The 17,873-nt window shown below is 41.5% G+C and overlaps 1 protein-coding gene across 3 annotated transcripts in view; it reads right to left on the minus strand.

The window, feature by feature from the left end:
• The window catches only part of MTM1 (myotubularin 1), a 96,757-nt gene that overhangs the window by 12,201 nt on the left and 66,683 nt on the right, over positions 1–17,873 (minus strand). For all 3 annotated transcript variants that reach the window (XM_081792664.1, XM_081792662.1, XM_081792663.1), the window contains 6 exons: positions 15,812–15,961; positions 11,507–11,695; positions 7,767–7,952; positions 1,888–2,094; positions 910–1,002; positions 84–197 (listed from right to left, as the gene is read on the minus strand). In XM_081792664.1, coding sequence (XP_081648790.1) covers positions 84–197; positions 910–1,002; positions 1,888–2,094; positions 7,767–7,952; positions 11,507–11,695; positions 15,812–15,961 — 939 coding nt within the window. The remainder of the gene's footprint in view (positions 1–83; positions 198–909; positions 1,003–1,887; positions 2,095–7,766; positions 7,953–11,506; positions 11,696–15,811; positions 15,962–17,873) is intronic.

Genomic DNA, 17,873 nt, shown 5'->3' on the forward strand with positions numbered 1-17,873 from the left:
AAACCAAGCTATCATTTTGTTTTCCTTCTTCCTTCAGGAAAGACCAGACGCATTTAATTAAGACGATTAGCATTTCCACTCACCTGTCTTTCTCGAGCAGATTCACAGTTGTATAAGAAAGTACCAAACCGGCAACTATACAGATGATCCAAAATTGTAATCAAAAACCGTTCATTGAATTCAAAAGCTGTAGGGAACTAGACAAAAGCAAACAAGCCAACAAAGCATGAAAACTTGGGGCTGATCTCTTACAGAACTGAAAAGAGGTGCATAATCCGCACACATCCTACAGCTCTTCTCTTGGTGCTGTGCACAGGACTGAGGAGAGTCGAGTTTAAAGGAGAGTCGAGTAGGGGTGCCCGGGTGGCTCAGTCGGTTAAGCTTCCGACTCTTGGTTTCGGCTCAGGTCATGATCTCACAGTTCGTGGGATCGAGCCCAGCACTGGGCCCTGTGCTGACAGTGCAGAGCCTGCTTGGGATTCTCTCTCCCCCTCTCTCTCTCTGCCCCTCCCCTGCTTACTCTATCTTTCTCTCTCAAAATAAAATAACTGAATAATAGGAAAGCAAGCCAATTATCTCAGTTCTCCTGGGTGCACAGGGCATATAGGGTAGTTTTATTATTTATGGTGTCATATGTTAGCAGGCATAGCTATATACACGTGCCTCTATACACGTACTGTCAATTCCGTTAGTAGAGATGCTACAGTTAGATATTGAATTTTTAAGACATTATGGAAAATCCCAGACATAAACAGTAGTGAGAATAAAAACGCAAACCCCATATACCCATCATGCGGCTTCAATGATTATTAACATACAAATGTAAATAGAGATGAGGCAAATCCCAGATATTAGACCAAAATATTTAAACACTGAGTCAAACGTATCTTTATCCTATATATCCCTTACCTGTTTTGACATTTGCCATACACAATCAATAAACTGGAGAAAAATAGGAGATCGGTCAGCATCGGCATGGTTTTTGTCACCATGACCTATTCTCTAAAAGGAATTGATGAAGACGATTTGTTATAATTTAAGGGCATGAGACTGAGAAAGCATACAACCCACAAAATGTGACAATACAAGTCCGTGATCTGCTTTCCGATGCCGAATTTTGAACTAGTGGAAATCAAGTATATAAACATCTATAAAATAGCAATACCAACACATGTGCCCCAACTATTTCATCTGACTGGAATTCTGTACCAGTCTAGGGCAGCTGCAGGGAGACAGGGCCAGATGACTCTGCGGTTATGTCAGTGGCATGAAGGGACCAACCCTCAAGTTTGAAGCCTTGAAGCTGGGTCCAAAAGGGTGTTATCATTATCATTAAAAGTAAGTTCTTTCTCTCTTAAAAACAAGACAAAAGCCTTACCATTTATTCTTTTATTAGCCATGATTCTTTCTACTTGAAAATGTTATTCACACTACTTAGGAAATGTGGATGACCATCACCTGAGTGACCTTGTTCAGAAGGGTTATGCAAAGGATATCTGGAACCGAGAACTGGAAATGTGTGTATCAGAATAATAAGAATCTAGTATCTCTGTAAAATGCATTTGGCTCTAACAGCTCTAATAGTAGTTGAGAAAGAATTGTCACCCTATCCTCCTCCTTTCACACAAAGTCAATGTGAACATTTTCATGCAGGCTCCTGGTATTACTTTCAAATCAAACTGTAAATAGTGCAGATGGATAGAGAAGTCTCCTAAAACAACTTCTACCTGACCCCAGGCATCACACGTTTTCAAACCTGTAGAGTCCTTATCATTCAATACCTCGGATTTTCCTTTTCAAAAGCAAATATGTGGTTTAATGACTAGTTTTTACATCTCAAATGGCAGTAATCTGACATTTAAAAAATGAACTTTATGGTTTACTTACAGAGGCAAATTTATGTCCAAAACTTATCCATTCTTTCTGTACCAGTATTTCAAACCCTTCGATGCTCCGGTAGAAGCTGTCCAACATCAGCATGGCCAGGGACGTCAGCTGGGCAGTTCTGTCCCATCCATCACTGCAGTGCACAAGCACTGAGCTCTTCCCTGAAGAAACTTTGTCTGCTACTTGAATGGCTCCCGTCAAAACAAGCTGGCAAAGAACACGCGAGTCAGTAGGTGGCTGTAAGAGACTGCTGAAATGTGAAATTACAGTTTTTTACTAGCTTACTGGATTAAGGGCCCACCTTACTCCAGTAAGACCTCATCTTAACTAACTGCACTTGCACTGACCCTATTTCTAAAAAGGTCACACTCTGAAGTACGGGGGGGGGGGGGGGGACGGGGAGGGTGTACCTCAGGACTTCAAGATATGAATTGGGGGGGGGGGAGGAGACACAATTCAGCTCGTAACAGTGATCATTTTAGAAAAATCACTGGTCCAATAGGTCTAGACCCTAAAGGCCTGATACAGTGGAAATGACCACTGAGCCTTTGACAAAATATGAACTACTCTGTGGCTCACTAGTAGAATACTTATGTAAGGATACAGGGATGGCCTTCTAGTAAAAGTTTGAGACTTAGAAGTACTACTAAATTTATGTACACAAACATTTATTGCCACAATGTCATTTTTGGATGATTTAGGTGTTTATGGAGTAATCCTTTATGAACCATACAATTTACCCATGAGTGTGTGGTTTGGTAAGATTTTGTAAATTTATACAGTTGTGCAACCATCATCACAACCCATCACCCATAAAAAGTCTCGTGTGCCATCTGAGGTCAAACCCTGCTCCCTTCCTCGGCTCCTGGCAACCAATGATCTGCTTTCTTTCTCTACAGTTCTGTGTTTACTAAAAATTTTATGTAAATGGAATAATAAAATAGGTGGTCTTTTTTTTATGTTTATTTATTTTTGAGAGAAAGAGAGAATATGAGCAGGGAGGGGCAGAAAGAGAGAGACACACACAGAATCCGAAGCAGACTCCAGGTCCGAGCTGTCAGCACAGAGCTCGACGTGGGGCTTGAACCCATGAACTGGGAGATCATGGCCTGAGCCAAAGTCAGACACTTAACTGACTGAGCTGCCCAGGCACCCTGACTGGCTTAATGCACTTAGCAGCGTGTTTTTAAGGTACATCCATGTTGTCGCCTGTATCAGTCCTTCCTTCCTTTTTAAGGCCAAAAAAAATTCCATTCTATTGACAGATCACATTTTATCTACCCATTCATCAGCTGATAGACATGTAGTTGTTTCTCGTATTTGATTACTATGAATGATGCACACATACACATTTCTAGGGACTTAAGTGTTCATTTATCCTGTGTAAATGCCTAAGAGTGAAATGGTTGGCTCACACGCTAATGTGTACTTATTTAACTTTTTAAGAAACTGCTAAACTGCTTTCAAAAGCCACTGTGCCACTTCACGTTGCCACTGTCAGTGTCTTTTCATGCGTTCATCAGCCGTTCACCTACATGACGCTATTTGGGGGCTCCCCAAATTGTAACAGCTGTGCAACAGTCAAGTATTATGGTCGCTTTCACTAATTCAAGGAAAAGAGTAAGTGAAAGATCTGGTTTTTCATTTTACTTATTTATTTTTTAAGTAAGCTCTATGCCCAATGTGGGGCTTGAACACTCGACCCCAAAATCAAGAGTAGCTTGCTCTGCAGACTGAGCCAGCCAGGCACCCCTAAAAATAGGTACTTTTATCATGTTGACATAAACAGTAACCAAAGATAAGCGGACAAAGTAGTCCCAAGAAGGACAGGTTAGGGGACCTGATGGCACATCAATTATTCATGCAAAAATCACTGTTTTTACAATGACTAGCGCAGCTTTATTTCTTCCAGCATTCTAAGTATCTCCTCAAACTCCCGTTTACAGTTTTTATTTAAGGTGCTTGTGAAGAAAGGGCTGTTGAGAAGCAGTGGTAATGCAGCAGGTCACTTGAGTTCAACTGAAGGAACATTTTTACAGAGGGCAACTTCACTCCAGACACGTCCCTTATCACGAAAAAGAATGCAATCCCAGCCAATTATCTTTAGAAATTATTAGATGTTTGCCAATAGGGTATGAATTCCCGCCATTGCTTCTTGACAGGAACGCCTGGTAGTTATGTAATGACATGTGACACATTGAGCCAATCACAGAATTGTGGTTCCTTTCTAAAGTAATGGTACCCGCCCCCACCACCAGCTTCTGTTGGACTAAAAGAGACAATGCCCACAACACGATGACATGGATTATGTCGCCTTCTAGGAAACACAAAATAATATGTCACTTTCCAACGGGAAGGTCTATAGGGGAAGAGTGTCAAAAAGGACAGAGGGGGGCGCGGGGCGCCTGGTGGCTCAGTCAGTTAAGTGTCCGACTTTGGCTCAGGTCATGATCTCACAGTTCGTGACTTCCGTGTTGGGCTCTGTGCTGACAGCTCAGAGTCTGGAGCCTGCTTCGGATTCTGTGTGTGTGTGTCTCTCTCTGCTCCTCCCTCTCTCTGTCTCTGGCTCTCTCAAAAATAAACATAAAAAAAGAGAAAAGGGCAGAGAAAAAAATGTAAGCTCCAGGAAACAGAGACACTCTACCCTGTCAGGGCTCCATCGGTGAACTAGAATGACGATATAGGACACGTGCCAAGGTGGTGGTCTTTTCGCTCGCAAAGCCTGCCCTGTGTTGCACAGAGTGGTCGGACTGTTTTGCCTGAATGCAGGCTAGTGGTGGCCATGCCACGTGTCTATCAGCAGTCCTGGGGCCGCAAAATAGCATGGGAGGCTGAATAATGCTCACCAAAGATGGCTGGGTCCTAGCCCCTGCAAATCTGTGAATACTGCCTTATATGGTTAACAGAGACTTTGCAGATGTGATCAAGATAATGACTTTGAGATGGAGAGGTTATCCTGGATTATGCAGGCGGGCCCTAAATTCCATCCCATATATCCTGATAAGAGGGAGCAGAGGGAGATTTCACAGAGAGAAGGCAACATGATTGTGGAAGCAGAGACTGAAGTGATCTGGCCACAGCAAGGAATGCCAGCAGCCACCTGAAGCTAGAAGAGGTGAGGAACAGATTCTCCTCTAGAGCTTCCAGAAGTAGCACAGCCCAAACGTGCTCCCCCATTCCCACCTTATCTTCAAGGTCGAGCTCAACGCTACCCATAACTCTACTCCTCTGTCTTCTAGCACAATCTGACCTATGCCTAAGTAGCCATGAGTCAGATGTCATTACAGGTGTCTCTCTGGGCTCCCCAGTTACAGATGGTCTCCAGATAGAACAATGACAGTTTCTTTCATTTCTTTTGTATCTCCCTCTCTTTGGGCAAAACGATAAAAATTTACAGGGGTCTTTTATGGCATTTTCCATATTCCTTAAGTCCTAACTTCCATACTTCATCTTATGTGATGGCCTTGGACTCCTAATTTCTTCAGACACGTGAGCCATTGAAGAAGACCTACTTCTGACCAGTCTCTCTTCTATCTAGCTCAGAGTAGGAGCTGACTCACCTTGTCTAATAATTCCTGTGCCTGTGCCCTCTCTTTCAGAAAAAAAGCTCTCTCCCTTATTTACAAAAGTAATATATATTCACTGGATAAAAATGGAGAAGGTGAACAAAAGCGCAAAAACGAAACTAAAAATGACCATAATCCCATGAACTCAGCAAGAATCATTGCTAACGTGTCCCTCTCAGCATCATTAAAGGGCTCAGCTTGAGTTGGTTGCCCAACAGCTGATTCTCACGTTTCCATCTCAGTCCCAAGCCCCTGTTCTGAGTTCCACCTTGCAGGAAGAAAATTGCCTGTTACCTATCACCAGGTGGATGGCCCGCTGCTGCCTCAAACAGATGATGTTTTTTTTAACCAAGACCCTGCTCAGGACAATCTTGCATCTGCAAATGGTGGTGTCATCTTCCCAGTTACCCAGCTTCACCCTCTTGGCATCAGCCTACATTTCTTGAGATCCTGTGTCTAGGTAATCATCAAGCCCACAGGCCCTTCCTCGGAAAGCTCTCCTGTCTGTCCCTTTCATAGTGCCCCCCTCCCCACCTGGACATGTTCTAATTCTGATCATTACCACCCTGCCTCTGGATACCTGAAGTGGTTATTTTCTGACTTTACCTTCTTTCCTTTCCTATAAGAACCTGCCAGAACATTTTCCTACTACTTCACTACTCCAAAACCTCTGGGGCTTCCAACAACCTAGCTTCATGGCCAAGGCCTCTGACCACCTGGCTTCTCCCAGGTCTCTGAGATGAACCTGCAACTCCAGAATTCCTCACTCTTCCCAACAGGGCCTCCCCCAGGCCTGTTCCTGGACTTTGGTTCAGAATGCCTCCTTCTCTAGAATGGGTTCCCTCATCCCTTCCACTTAACACACTGCAGCAAGGAGCAGAAGCTTTCCTGTCACACGTACATACCACGTCTTCAACCGCACAAACCTCCTTAAAGGCAGAAGTATGTCTCATACCTTCTTCCATTCATGAGGTCTACTGTGATGCTTTGCATATAAGAGTACACTACTTTTTTGTTTACCCTTTACTAATTTTATTTAACTCCGGTTTTAACAAACTGATACATATATATTCTGAAAATGGTAGTAATTTTGTTTCTAATACTACCATTTTAAAAAATAAATGTTTATTTTAGAATAGTTTCAGATTTACAAAAAAGTTATAAAGGTACTACAGAAAGTTCGCATATACTCGACCCAGTTTGCCCTATTCCTGACCTCCTATAATGGTGTGGTACATTTGTCACAACCAGTGAAGCGATATTGACATACTATGAAATTATCAATGAGCATATTAGCTTATTTTTAATAAAGCGCATACTTTATTCAGGTCTCCTTAGTTTCTACTTAATGTCCTTTTTCTAAAGCAGGCTGCCAGCCAGGACCCCACGTTACCTTCAGCTGTCACAATTAATTTGTTTTGCTAACTCCTTTTTGAGAATAATGAATTAAGAAAAAAATGAAAGTTATAGACAGGCAAAAGAAAAATATGATTCCTATCAAATTTGAAAGTACAATTTGACTAGAAAATAATCTATATCAAAAATGCACCTATTTAAAGTGGGCTTTTCGTTTGTTTACAGAACTAAATGGTGGTTTCTAAAAGTGTTAGTTTCCTCAGATAGCTTCAAGTACTTTTACTCTTAAAGACTGCAGGCTTTTGATGCCTTTATCAAGATGAAGGATTGAATATAATCAAGGCATAAAGTTCATTCTTTAAAATAAGTCAATTTGAGATTATTTTCAATAAAAACAATCTATCTCTAGGTCCTTGAGGGTCATACCCAGTAACGGTTAGATAATCAATTGGCTGTTCCTAAATAAATCTGCATGAAACCCCAACTACTTGCTATCGACAACACGGGAAGTGACATCTCTACCAACACTCAAACTGTTCTGGAGTGATGCTGTGAAATCTGTAATTTAGGTAAGCAAATTATAAAGAGACACAAAACCGTCAAATGTAGAACCCTACACTACAAATAACTGCTCAATTTTAAAACTGAAGGAATTAAAAGAGATTCCTGTTCCACTAAACAATGACTTCCTTTTTTATACATGTAAATCTTTTTTAAAAAAAATATACTTGCCTTGGGGCATCTGGGTGGCTGAGTCAACTAAGCATCCAACTCTGGCTCAGGTCATGATCTCATGGTTGATGAGTTCGAGCCCCACATTGGGCTCTGTGCTGACAGCTCAGAGCCTGGAGCCTGCTTCGGATTCTGTGTCTCCCTCTCTGTCTCTGCCCCTCCCCTGCTCTCTCTCAAAAATAAATAAACATAAAAAAATATATATATATATATATGTTTACTTGCCTTGATGTGTTCTAACCAGTGAGTAGACTCCAAACTGGACAACCAGTGAGATTCTTCCACATTAGGATAAACAATGTCTTTGACTTTTTTTAAAGATTCCCTCATAACATGAATGTTATGAATGTCTAAGAAGAAAAGTTCGGCGTTGTGATATGCATCATCACTTTCATATCCTCCTCCTGTTGCCTGAGAAACAGCAAGATATACAAATAATCAGTTGGATTTTCTACTTCGTCAGTAACTTAGCCAAATATTTCAAGTTACTGGTCCTCCAAATCTCAACTTAAAACCTTCCGACTTAGATGCGATGACTGATGTGACCTGACTTCCTACCCAACACAGCCTCAACAACATTAGTCACACTCTGAGCTAGAAGAAAATAGCAGGCTGGCAATTTCCTGGGGATCTGTATTCACAAGAAAAAAATCATTTCAAAATGTTCCATAATTACTAGCTCTTCTTCTGGATCTGGAAAGGCATGAGCAGGTTCTCAAGGGTCCTTGTCCTCTATCAGCTCTGTAGAAGTACTCTTCTTCAGCAGCGGTGGAGGGGGGGTAGAAGGGGGTGGAGGCGCTTTGGCCCCTCTTTGCTATGTGATTTGAGGCAAGGCACTCAACCTCCCTGAGCCTCAACGTTCTCTCCCACAGAATAGGCAATAACACTTCAGTAGGTTAAACAGGATTAAAAGGAGGCACACTCTATCACAGCTAACACCAGCCACCATTTAATGAGCCCCAGTGAGGTTCCAGATACTGATTCTTGCTTTCCATAATCTTATCTAATTCTTACAGCAATGCTGCAAGCAAGGGAGGTATTACTATCCCCATTTTGTGAAAGAGAAGAGATACTATTTAACGATCCCCAAAGCCCCATGGTAATCAACAGAATTCACGCTGAGTTCAAAGCCCAAACCTTTTCTAGTGCACCATGACTGTTTGTCTGCTGTGCAAACACCAAGGACAGAGAGCTGCACGTAGTAGGCCCTCAAAGAGCAAAAGGTTTCGAGGGGAGACAAGATGGCCACCACCTATACCACAGCACCTGAAAGTATTATCTTGCCAGGGCAGGTATCCGTCCACCTTCACAATGTGGTGAAGATACCCATTTTCCACGTAGAGAAAAAGAAATGTAATGGTTTTGTTGAAGAACCTGGTTGCATTTTGTTTAATGTTTTAACATGCCATGGAACATGTGGCCTCTGGCCCTTTAAGAAAAAGTTAAATAATTCATAGACTTGCCAAGAAAGCAATGTTCTATAAGCTGAAATGGAAGGGGAAGGCACTGGACAAATGTGCTATTGCTACATTTTGCCTCTTTTTATTTATAACAATAGGAAGAATATATAACATATTTTAGAGCTTGTTACTAACAGCATCATCAGTAGTTAAGTAGACAATACACATTCACATTACCATTTTTAAAAAGTTATTAGCTAACGAATAGACAGATGAGCCTTATTTCCCTGTTGTTGGTTATCCATGCCTCAGGGCATAGCACTTTGCAGCTCAGATCAGAGGCCAAGACAGAGGCGCTCCTATCCACCTGGCAGTTACTTCCTAAGCTGCAGGCTACCAGCCTGGGAGGAGATAGCAAGCCTAAATTTTGCTGGAGCTGCAAGCCTATAAAGCAATGACACACGTCACCCTCCCAGAGATGACCTGCTTCTCTACACATGTGGTTTTTAAAAAGCTACGGTGATTTGCAAAGAGATTCTCAATGCTGGAGTTTCTTTCATACATAACTGAAGATACCATGCAAAAATAAAAAAAAAAAATAAAAGGAAAACTATACTTGCTGCTCATTGCCAGAGCAAAGACAGGCATTAATGCGGTTCCACTGTAACCACAGCAGACCGCCACCAAATTGATGCAGCCTGGTGCTGAGTCTTATCTACGCCTGGGGTTGGTTTGTTTACTTTAAAATGGTGTAATGTCGCTTATTACATCGGAGGTTGTAAATTTCTAAATCTCCACAAGGGAGGAACAATTAGGTCCAAAGAGAACAGAAGTCACAAGGGTAAAAATCAATTAGTCAAGCATAGATTGAGTTCCCAAAAGTTCCAATTCTCCATCTCTGGTTACTTTGGAAGTCTTTTCAGTTTCCTTCTCTTCAACAGAAAGGAACAACCCAGATTATCTAATATGACAATGCGAAGGTTCAAGGGCCTGTTGCTATGGATATAGATGACGAGGGGAGAGACACAGCCAAGGAAGGAGGGAACCAGAGCTTGATTTTTAAAGAATGCTGCAGAGATCTTTAAAGCCTAGGTTTTTTCCTTAATTTTTTTCTTCCCTTCATCCCTAACAGGACTAGCAACACAGGCATATTTCCTGAGTGTTAAAAGGCATTCAAGAATTCTACTGCTATAGCAGTAAGCTTGAGTTAATATGATGAAGGTATTTGTTTTATACATTTACATATTTTAAAATATTCTTTCTAAATACTTCATTTTAATGTAACACCATATCTATTTCAGGCTAAATGTGTACATGCAGATATTGCATTTTATGCATGTTTTGAACTCTCAACTATATATGAGGGAAGGAACAGAGATATCTAAAGTTATGAAGAATGCAAGAAGATATTCATAGTTAGACTTAATTTCCTACATGTTTTACTTATAATTCCTAATTTACTCATGAATACCACTCCTGATTGCTTTACATAGAATTTCCAAATCATTTCCATCAGTGAGACAAAAACTGTTACTGCAGTAATAGAGAGCTTGTCCAAGAGCACACCGGGAGCAGAGGGGACCCCCACCCCCCATGCAAATGTGGAAGACACACGATCCGTGTGCAAACAACCACAGTCTGCATCTCTCTCTGAGCCACTGGAGGATGTGTTTTGCTTTTGGGTTCTTGTCTTGTGCTATGAATAATTGAAGATGCCAGAAAAGTGACCTCGGGATAAGCAAAGTATTCAAGATGATGAAATTTAAGCCTACAGCTGACGAGAAACAATAAATCTGAAAGGCGGAATGGTGGTGAACAACGTGGGGCAGGCCCACTGTGAGCACTTGGGAGTGACAGCTGGCAATAACAGGAGATGGAAAACACAAAAAGAAAAGAAGAAATCGAATGTTAAAAGCATATCAATCTGGGGCTGATTAGAGTCTGGGCAAACAGCCTTATATCTTGCGGCAACTTCTGGGGAGCTTCTGAAAGCAACGCTACATAGTCACTGATGTTCACAGCGACGTCCCCAACCAATTTTAGGGGCACTTGGCACACTCTGCTTAAGAAGGCCAAGAAGACAATGGAGACAGATTGCTGCTGAAAACAGTAACATTGTGTGTGCCTGATTGTAAAATCCATATACAGAAATCTCCTTTTATTGAATTATCTTATATAAATGAGCAGGCACATTAACAAGTGCAGTGAAGAGACCGTTTGGATGAAGCTACAGATTTAGGGTTTAACCATTGCAGCTTCCCACAACTCCTCGTAGATGCCTAAGGCACTCCAAAGAGGGCTGAACTTGCGACAGGATTGAAGTTCATTATAGTTCGATACTCATCTAATTTACCTAAAGGTTATTCTCATTTAACGGATTCACGTTTTAAAATACGTTTTGTGATTAAAACTACTTCCTATGTCAGCAAAGTAGTCTTCCTATTTCAACTAAGTTTAACTATTAACGTAAGCCCACAAAGTGCCACACTGCGGCAAACCCAATCATGTAAAACATGGCACACTGTATCTAAGAGAAGCATTTGTCATGTCACTAAATGCACTCACCTTGTTCGCCACTGCATTTACATTGGGTCTTGCATCATAGATTGTGAGTTTAGAAATTTGTCTATTAGTCTCCCTGATAACATCGAGATACTTCTCATCATCCTTATTCCGTTTACCACTCATACCGACAAGAGGCTGACTGCAACGCACGATGACGGTCTTGTTTTCTGGATGAATCCATGACAGCACCTAAGGTTAGTTCAGAAATTTTAAGCTATCAGGAAAAAAACAAATCTCAAAACAGAAATACCCAAAACAGAAAGCACTAACAATCATGAGGAAGTGAATCTGATTTTGCCAAAACAGAATACCGGTTCACCTGTGATTTTACGCAATGTGCTCAGCAACACACATTTAACAGTGACAATTATCCAGAGGCAGCTAGAATAACCAATTGCTTTACTAGTGTTTTCTTGTAGAAGTTAAATGCTTACCGAAAAAAAAAAAAGTTCTCTCGCTTAAAGGAAATAAAAAGCTTCTGATATTACTTCTGCTCTGTAGCTTGTACTGGATTTCTCAGTGATACGTAAAGGAAATCACGTCTGGTACAACGTGTCTCCATAATACCAACTCACATCTACAGCTCATGTAGATGTGAAGCACATGTCTGCTGTGGCTGTAGCCTGGGCACTAAGCTCACAGTCTGTGTCACTTCTGTCTCCTCCGCCATCGAATGAGGAGGAGCATGACTCCATGGCCCTGCTGGGAGGATGAATGAAAAACACAGGTGAAGTACCTTCCAGGGGTGAGCTGGGCAGCCCACGGAGTCAGATATGAAAAACTATGAAAAGCAGACAGAAGAACTAAAGAAGCAGAAGTGTCTGAGCTCACTTAATAGAAGGCCAAATGCGCCGTCATCCCTGAAGTCACCCCCTCCGTGACGGCAAATGATAAGCACTGATGTCTATGAAAATCGATGTACATGATGCCGACATTGGGTTAGTGAGAAAAGAGGATGTGACGGCATTAATGAATACTCATTCATGGACTCTTCACGCCATGAAGAGACCTGTACAAAACACCACTGTGACTCCTAAGAGTCCAAAGGCTGAGAAGTGGGAAGCCCTGGGACAAGAACTGGCCCTCCCCGACCTCCACTTTGTAACCAACAAGGTGGAGATGGGACCTGCCCAGCCTGCCTCCTGTGGCCCTCGCTTTAAGACCAGTAAGAGACACGAGATCACTTTGACATGTGCACGGAGTTGTCATTTTTCAGGTTTACTGCAATGTAAGTGACATGCGGCACTGTGGAAGTTTAAGCTGTACAACATGTTGATCTGATACAAGATCACTTTCAAAAAAGAAAATTGCTACACGTAAGAGACCTATTACTTGATAGAGACCCTCCCAAGTTTTAAACTGAAATCAGGTCCTGGGCAAGACACCGTCCTGTGCCACCACCCATGCCTTCCCTTCCTCCACCCCTCTTCTCTCTGATTGGGAAGTTTAAGGCTGGAGTCACCGGATCATATTAAGAAATGCTTCTAAGTTGTTTCACTTCCTCTTTTCTTTTTCTTGAGGGATCTTGACTACCTTTTTATTTTTTTAATATTTATTTATTTACTTAATGTTTATTAATTTTTGAGAGAGAGTGTAAGTGGGGGCAGGGCAGAGAGAGAGGGAGACTCAGAATCCGAAGGAGGCTCCAGGCTCCAACCTGTCAGCACAGAGCCCGATGCAGAGCTCGAACCCACGAACTGCGAGATCATGACCTGAGCCAAAGTCAGACGCTTAACCCACTGAGCCACAAGGAGCCCCTATTTTTGAGAGAGAAAGCAGAGAAGGGGCAGAGAGAGAGGGAGAGAAAAAATCTCAAGCAGTCTCTGCGCTGTCAGCATAGACCCCAACACGGGGCTCAAACTCATAAACCATGAGATCATGGCTCAAGCCGAAAATAAGAGTCAGATGCTTAACTGACTGAGCCGCCCAGGCACCCCTTGACTACCTTTTTAAAAGGATGCTTGCTGTTTGGCTCACAGGTATAAATAATAGTAGCTTCACAACATCAACTACCATGACTGCTTTCAAAGTATATGGTACTATATTAGGTTATTCCTACTAAAGTTAATATCTAGAAGCCATAGATAATTAAGGATGTACACAAATATTTAGCCACCAAAAAAGATGTTGATCACAGCGTTGTTTATAATAGCAAAAAAATAAAAAAATAACCAAGATGTCTCATAATAAAAAACTGATTAAATACATATGGTGCATGTACACACTGGCACACAGATGTTTAACAGCAGGAAACGCTCTTTCCAAGATAATGTTACACAGAGAAAGCAGAGACACAAATGACAGCATAATTTCTTTTTTTTTCCAAATAAAAATATGTATGCATAGAAGGAAGTCTGGAAGGAAGTTTGGAACACAGACCAAAATGTTAACTGTGGTTCTCACTAGGTGGCAGAATCCTTTTTCTTTATCGGCATTTTGTAAAATATGTGAAGTAACTATGTGTTACTTATATGTTAAGGACTTGTGTAACATTAAGACAAACCTATGAGAGAAAAAGGAATGCATAAGAGAACATATGTATGCATTGATGGGAACATCAATGCATGTGGATCATTTTGTTATTAAATGGTATCTTATAATAGTTCATATGCTATTTATGTACAAATAACAAAACTGCTTTCTCATCAATTCTTCTTGTATTTTTACATGGGCTTTCTTAAAAAAAGAACTGAATATCAAATAGTAAGGATTTCACATTAAAAGCGAATGCATTTTCTGGGTTATAGTCAAGAGTCAGATGGTTATGAGGTATATCAGAAAAAGTACATTATCTACTATTAAATATGATTAAGCATGGTAATCTATAAAGATATAGATGTGAAGGAGAACTTAGCTTTAGTTTTATTAGGAAAAATAAATACAAATTTGTGGCCACTATGAAGTAAGAAGGATCAATAAAATGGGTAAATAAGTAAAAAGTTAAGCATCTTATGTGTTCTACAGTGGGCTCTCATTCACTCAGAAGAGTGGAAACTAGGGGGTCAAGATGGCAGCCTGAGCACACTTGTTTCCTCTCCTCTCCTGACCCAAATCCCATGAAATACACACACACACACACACCCCTCCTCTCCTGCCCCAAATCCTGTGAAATACACACACACACACACACACACACACACACACACACACACACACACACACGTTTCTCATGGTAGACGTTCAACTGAATGAAGGCATGAAGGAAGTCGATCCACACTACCCTAACCTCCTCCTCCTGTGGGCAAGACAAATATTAGCAAAGACAGCTGGCCAAGGCAGGGGTGGAGTCTACGGCTACAACACAGAAAAGTATGTCGCAGAAGAGCACGAGAGGAGTAAACTTGTAATTCTAGCCTCGTTGGCACTGTATTCTAGCAAAACCAGCTGAAAAACATGTTCAAATACAATATACATCATTACGATCTGAACAGACACTGAGAATTAGAGAAGGGAGCGAATTTTAAAGTTATGATTCCTGTTATGTTGACACTAGACCAAAGTTTCACACGAATGTCCTTTTAAGGACAAAAAATGTCTAGACTTGGAGTTAAAGGCAAGGTGACATTAAATCTTAATTTCTTCTATCCTTGTTTTTCCAAAATCTGTTATTTAGAAAAACAAAAACAAAGCGATGTACTCATTATGACATGCTCTGATAATTAAGAGAGGAAAAATTCTCTAAATTTTTAGTCAAGAAAATTTATGTACACAAAGTAGATGGCGTGACTCACATAAATATTCAAGAGCCAAAGAGAACTTGGTGAACTAGGTCCAAGGATACTGTAAGCATACCGTCTGGAATCATGTGCATCTGGCGCTCGGGCAGCTGGCAAACATGATGAGGATGAGCTAACCCTAATAAAGGTGGCCGCATACAAAAGCCTGTACCCATGTGCTCTGTGCTCTGTGACATTAGACAGATAGTGCGTTGTTTCCAGTATGATTTGGCTGACACTTGTCAAGGGCCCGTCACACATAAGGTATGGGGCTGCAAAGGTGAAAACCGGAAAGTCCCTATACTTCCTTCTATCCTTCCAGCAAGCACCTGGTTTACGTATGGTAGTGTCACTTTCACCCTCTCCTGTATGAGAATTACTTGCGCTCATTCTCTGTCCTTGATTGTGAACTCCCGGAAGGCAGGTGCGGTCTCACTTCTTTTCCCGTTCAGCGCAGTCCTTTGTGTGCTCAGCGGGCACTCAAAAACGACACGGTGGACTGAGATTCCAAGAGTGTGTCTCTGACTGGATTCCTGTTCTTATGGGACAAAAGGCAGTCTTTGAGGAAAACATTAACTGTAGTACTCACTGGAATTCGGTTTCTGGATCTAAAAGTTGCGACTCTCCTGAGATCATCATCTGAGGCACGATATGGAACCACCAAGAGAGCAGGGTAGGTGTCACATAGTTCATAGCACTTATTGATAAAAGTGATTCTCCAGTGGTGGTTAGGCAAGCCCTGCAGGAGAGAAGGATGTCCAAGTCAGTATTGCACGGCTCCGTCTCCGGACTGGCCTTGGGTCTCCTTTCCTTTTGCTAGCAGAATCTGCACGTGCCTCTTTGAACACAGGGTAGGGACGGTCTACTGATTTATAATAAAGGGAGCCAAATCAGTCATCTGGACAACATAAGAACACAAGACAAAACACTGGTGGCTTCCATAATTCTAAAATGTCATTGGTAAATACAAATTCTCTTGAATTTGAGCTCCTCGTTAATTTCACGTCAAACTATTCCTTACTATGTGTGTAACAGTAAGCCCAAGTGCATCTCCCACCTACGTACCCTCCCCACCCCAGAGAAAAGTGCATCACATAATTTTAACCTGTGTCCACTTGAGGGTAGAAGAGACATTGGGCAACTGCCTCTCCCTACTCAAAACAGAGTGAATGCATCAGTCTGCTCCAAAGTAGAAAGAGGCTAAGTTTATGCAGAAAGTCACAGAGGGGAAGTAAAGGAAAACCCCTCTGGGGAGGCTCATTTCGCCACCTCCTAAAAGTGTTTTCAACCAAGTTGTTTGGGATTGGCGGTCACTCCGTAGGCTGTGTGAGAAATACAGCCACCTGCATTCTAAGCAGATGGCTAACGTGACAGGGAGACATGGAATACACTTGCCATTCTGCCAGCTACCCACAAAACCGCGTATGGACAAGATCCAGAGGTGGTGGAATATTCTCTCCCCATACTCACAAATACACAAATACACACACAAAGGTGAGCTATGTGGGTGTTTGCTGTGGGGACAGACATTGTACCTTTTCCTTAGGTCTGGTCCTATAGACCACGGACCAAACAGGTGAGTCTGATGCTGAGTCCAATTAGAGAGTTATAAGTCCCATGAGAAAGTTATAAGAAGAAAAGATGAAATATAATGGCAGTCTAGAACAAGATACCTTCAACAGTTCATATATGCATGCAATCTGAAAAACAGGAACTGTTTTGTTTCAAGCTAGAAACGTTGGCCTACAAAATAAGTCTTAATATTGTCCATAACACTCCAAAACTAAGGTACAAATATTTAAATACATAATGCTACAGAGGCCTCCAAAACATGCAAAATGTTTCAATGGTCTTTCTTCTGCCTCAAGATCTGACCCAGAACAGAGATCATTAAAATGAAACACATATACAGCCTTTGAAAACCCACCAGTCTAAAGCGGACTTCTGGAAGCACAGGACGCCCTACTTCCTATGTGTGATCTAAACTCCCACACCCACATTCCTGAGCGTTGAATCTGCTTATGAATATGTACGCCGCCGATCAAGACTAGAAAGAATAATCAACCCAGATGCTTGGTAGTGGAGGTGGTGGCTAGAAGGTTCTCCTCGAGTCTAGGGTCCTAGAATTTTACTTTACATTCACTGCCTTTTCATATAAAGCAACTGGGCTCGATCGGAGTCTCACAGCTCACTCAGCAAATGCTCCCAATTATTTTAAGAGCTTTGTAGGATGAGGACTATGAAAACCTCCATCACAAAACTCCTACCTGGCCTACAAACTTGATTAAACCACAGGTCAAATTGTGGCTCCTGTTACATAATACACACTGGCTCTTCTTCACAAAAAATGCCACAAGAAACCTTTGTCCCTGAACAGCAACATTGTACCAAGCCTCTTGCCTTTATTACAGCAAATGAACATGCATGCAGGTGAAGTTCACAGAAGAGAGCAGTAAAAGCTATTCTAATATATGTTCATCAAAGCTTTGTTGGAAAAGTCAGCATTATAGGAAAATAGTCCTAATTCATTTCAATCTGCAAAGTGGAATAAATATAATTTAAATTTAGCTGTCAGTGATAGTTATGCTCCCAAATGTGTAAATACATAGTGACACGAACGCCTCAATAGTAAGATATAGAAGTTTGACTTT

Source organism: Panthera onca, chromosome X (assembly GCF_046562875.1).
Source record: "Panthera onca isolate mPanOnc1 chromosome X, mPanOnc1 haplotype 2, whole genome shotgun sequence".
NCBI lineage: Eukaryota > Metazoa > Chordata > Mammalia > Carnivora > Felidae > Panthera > Panthera onca.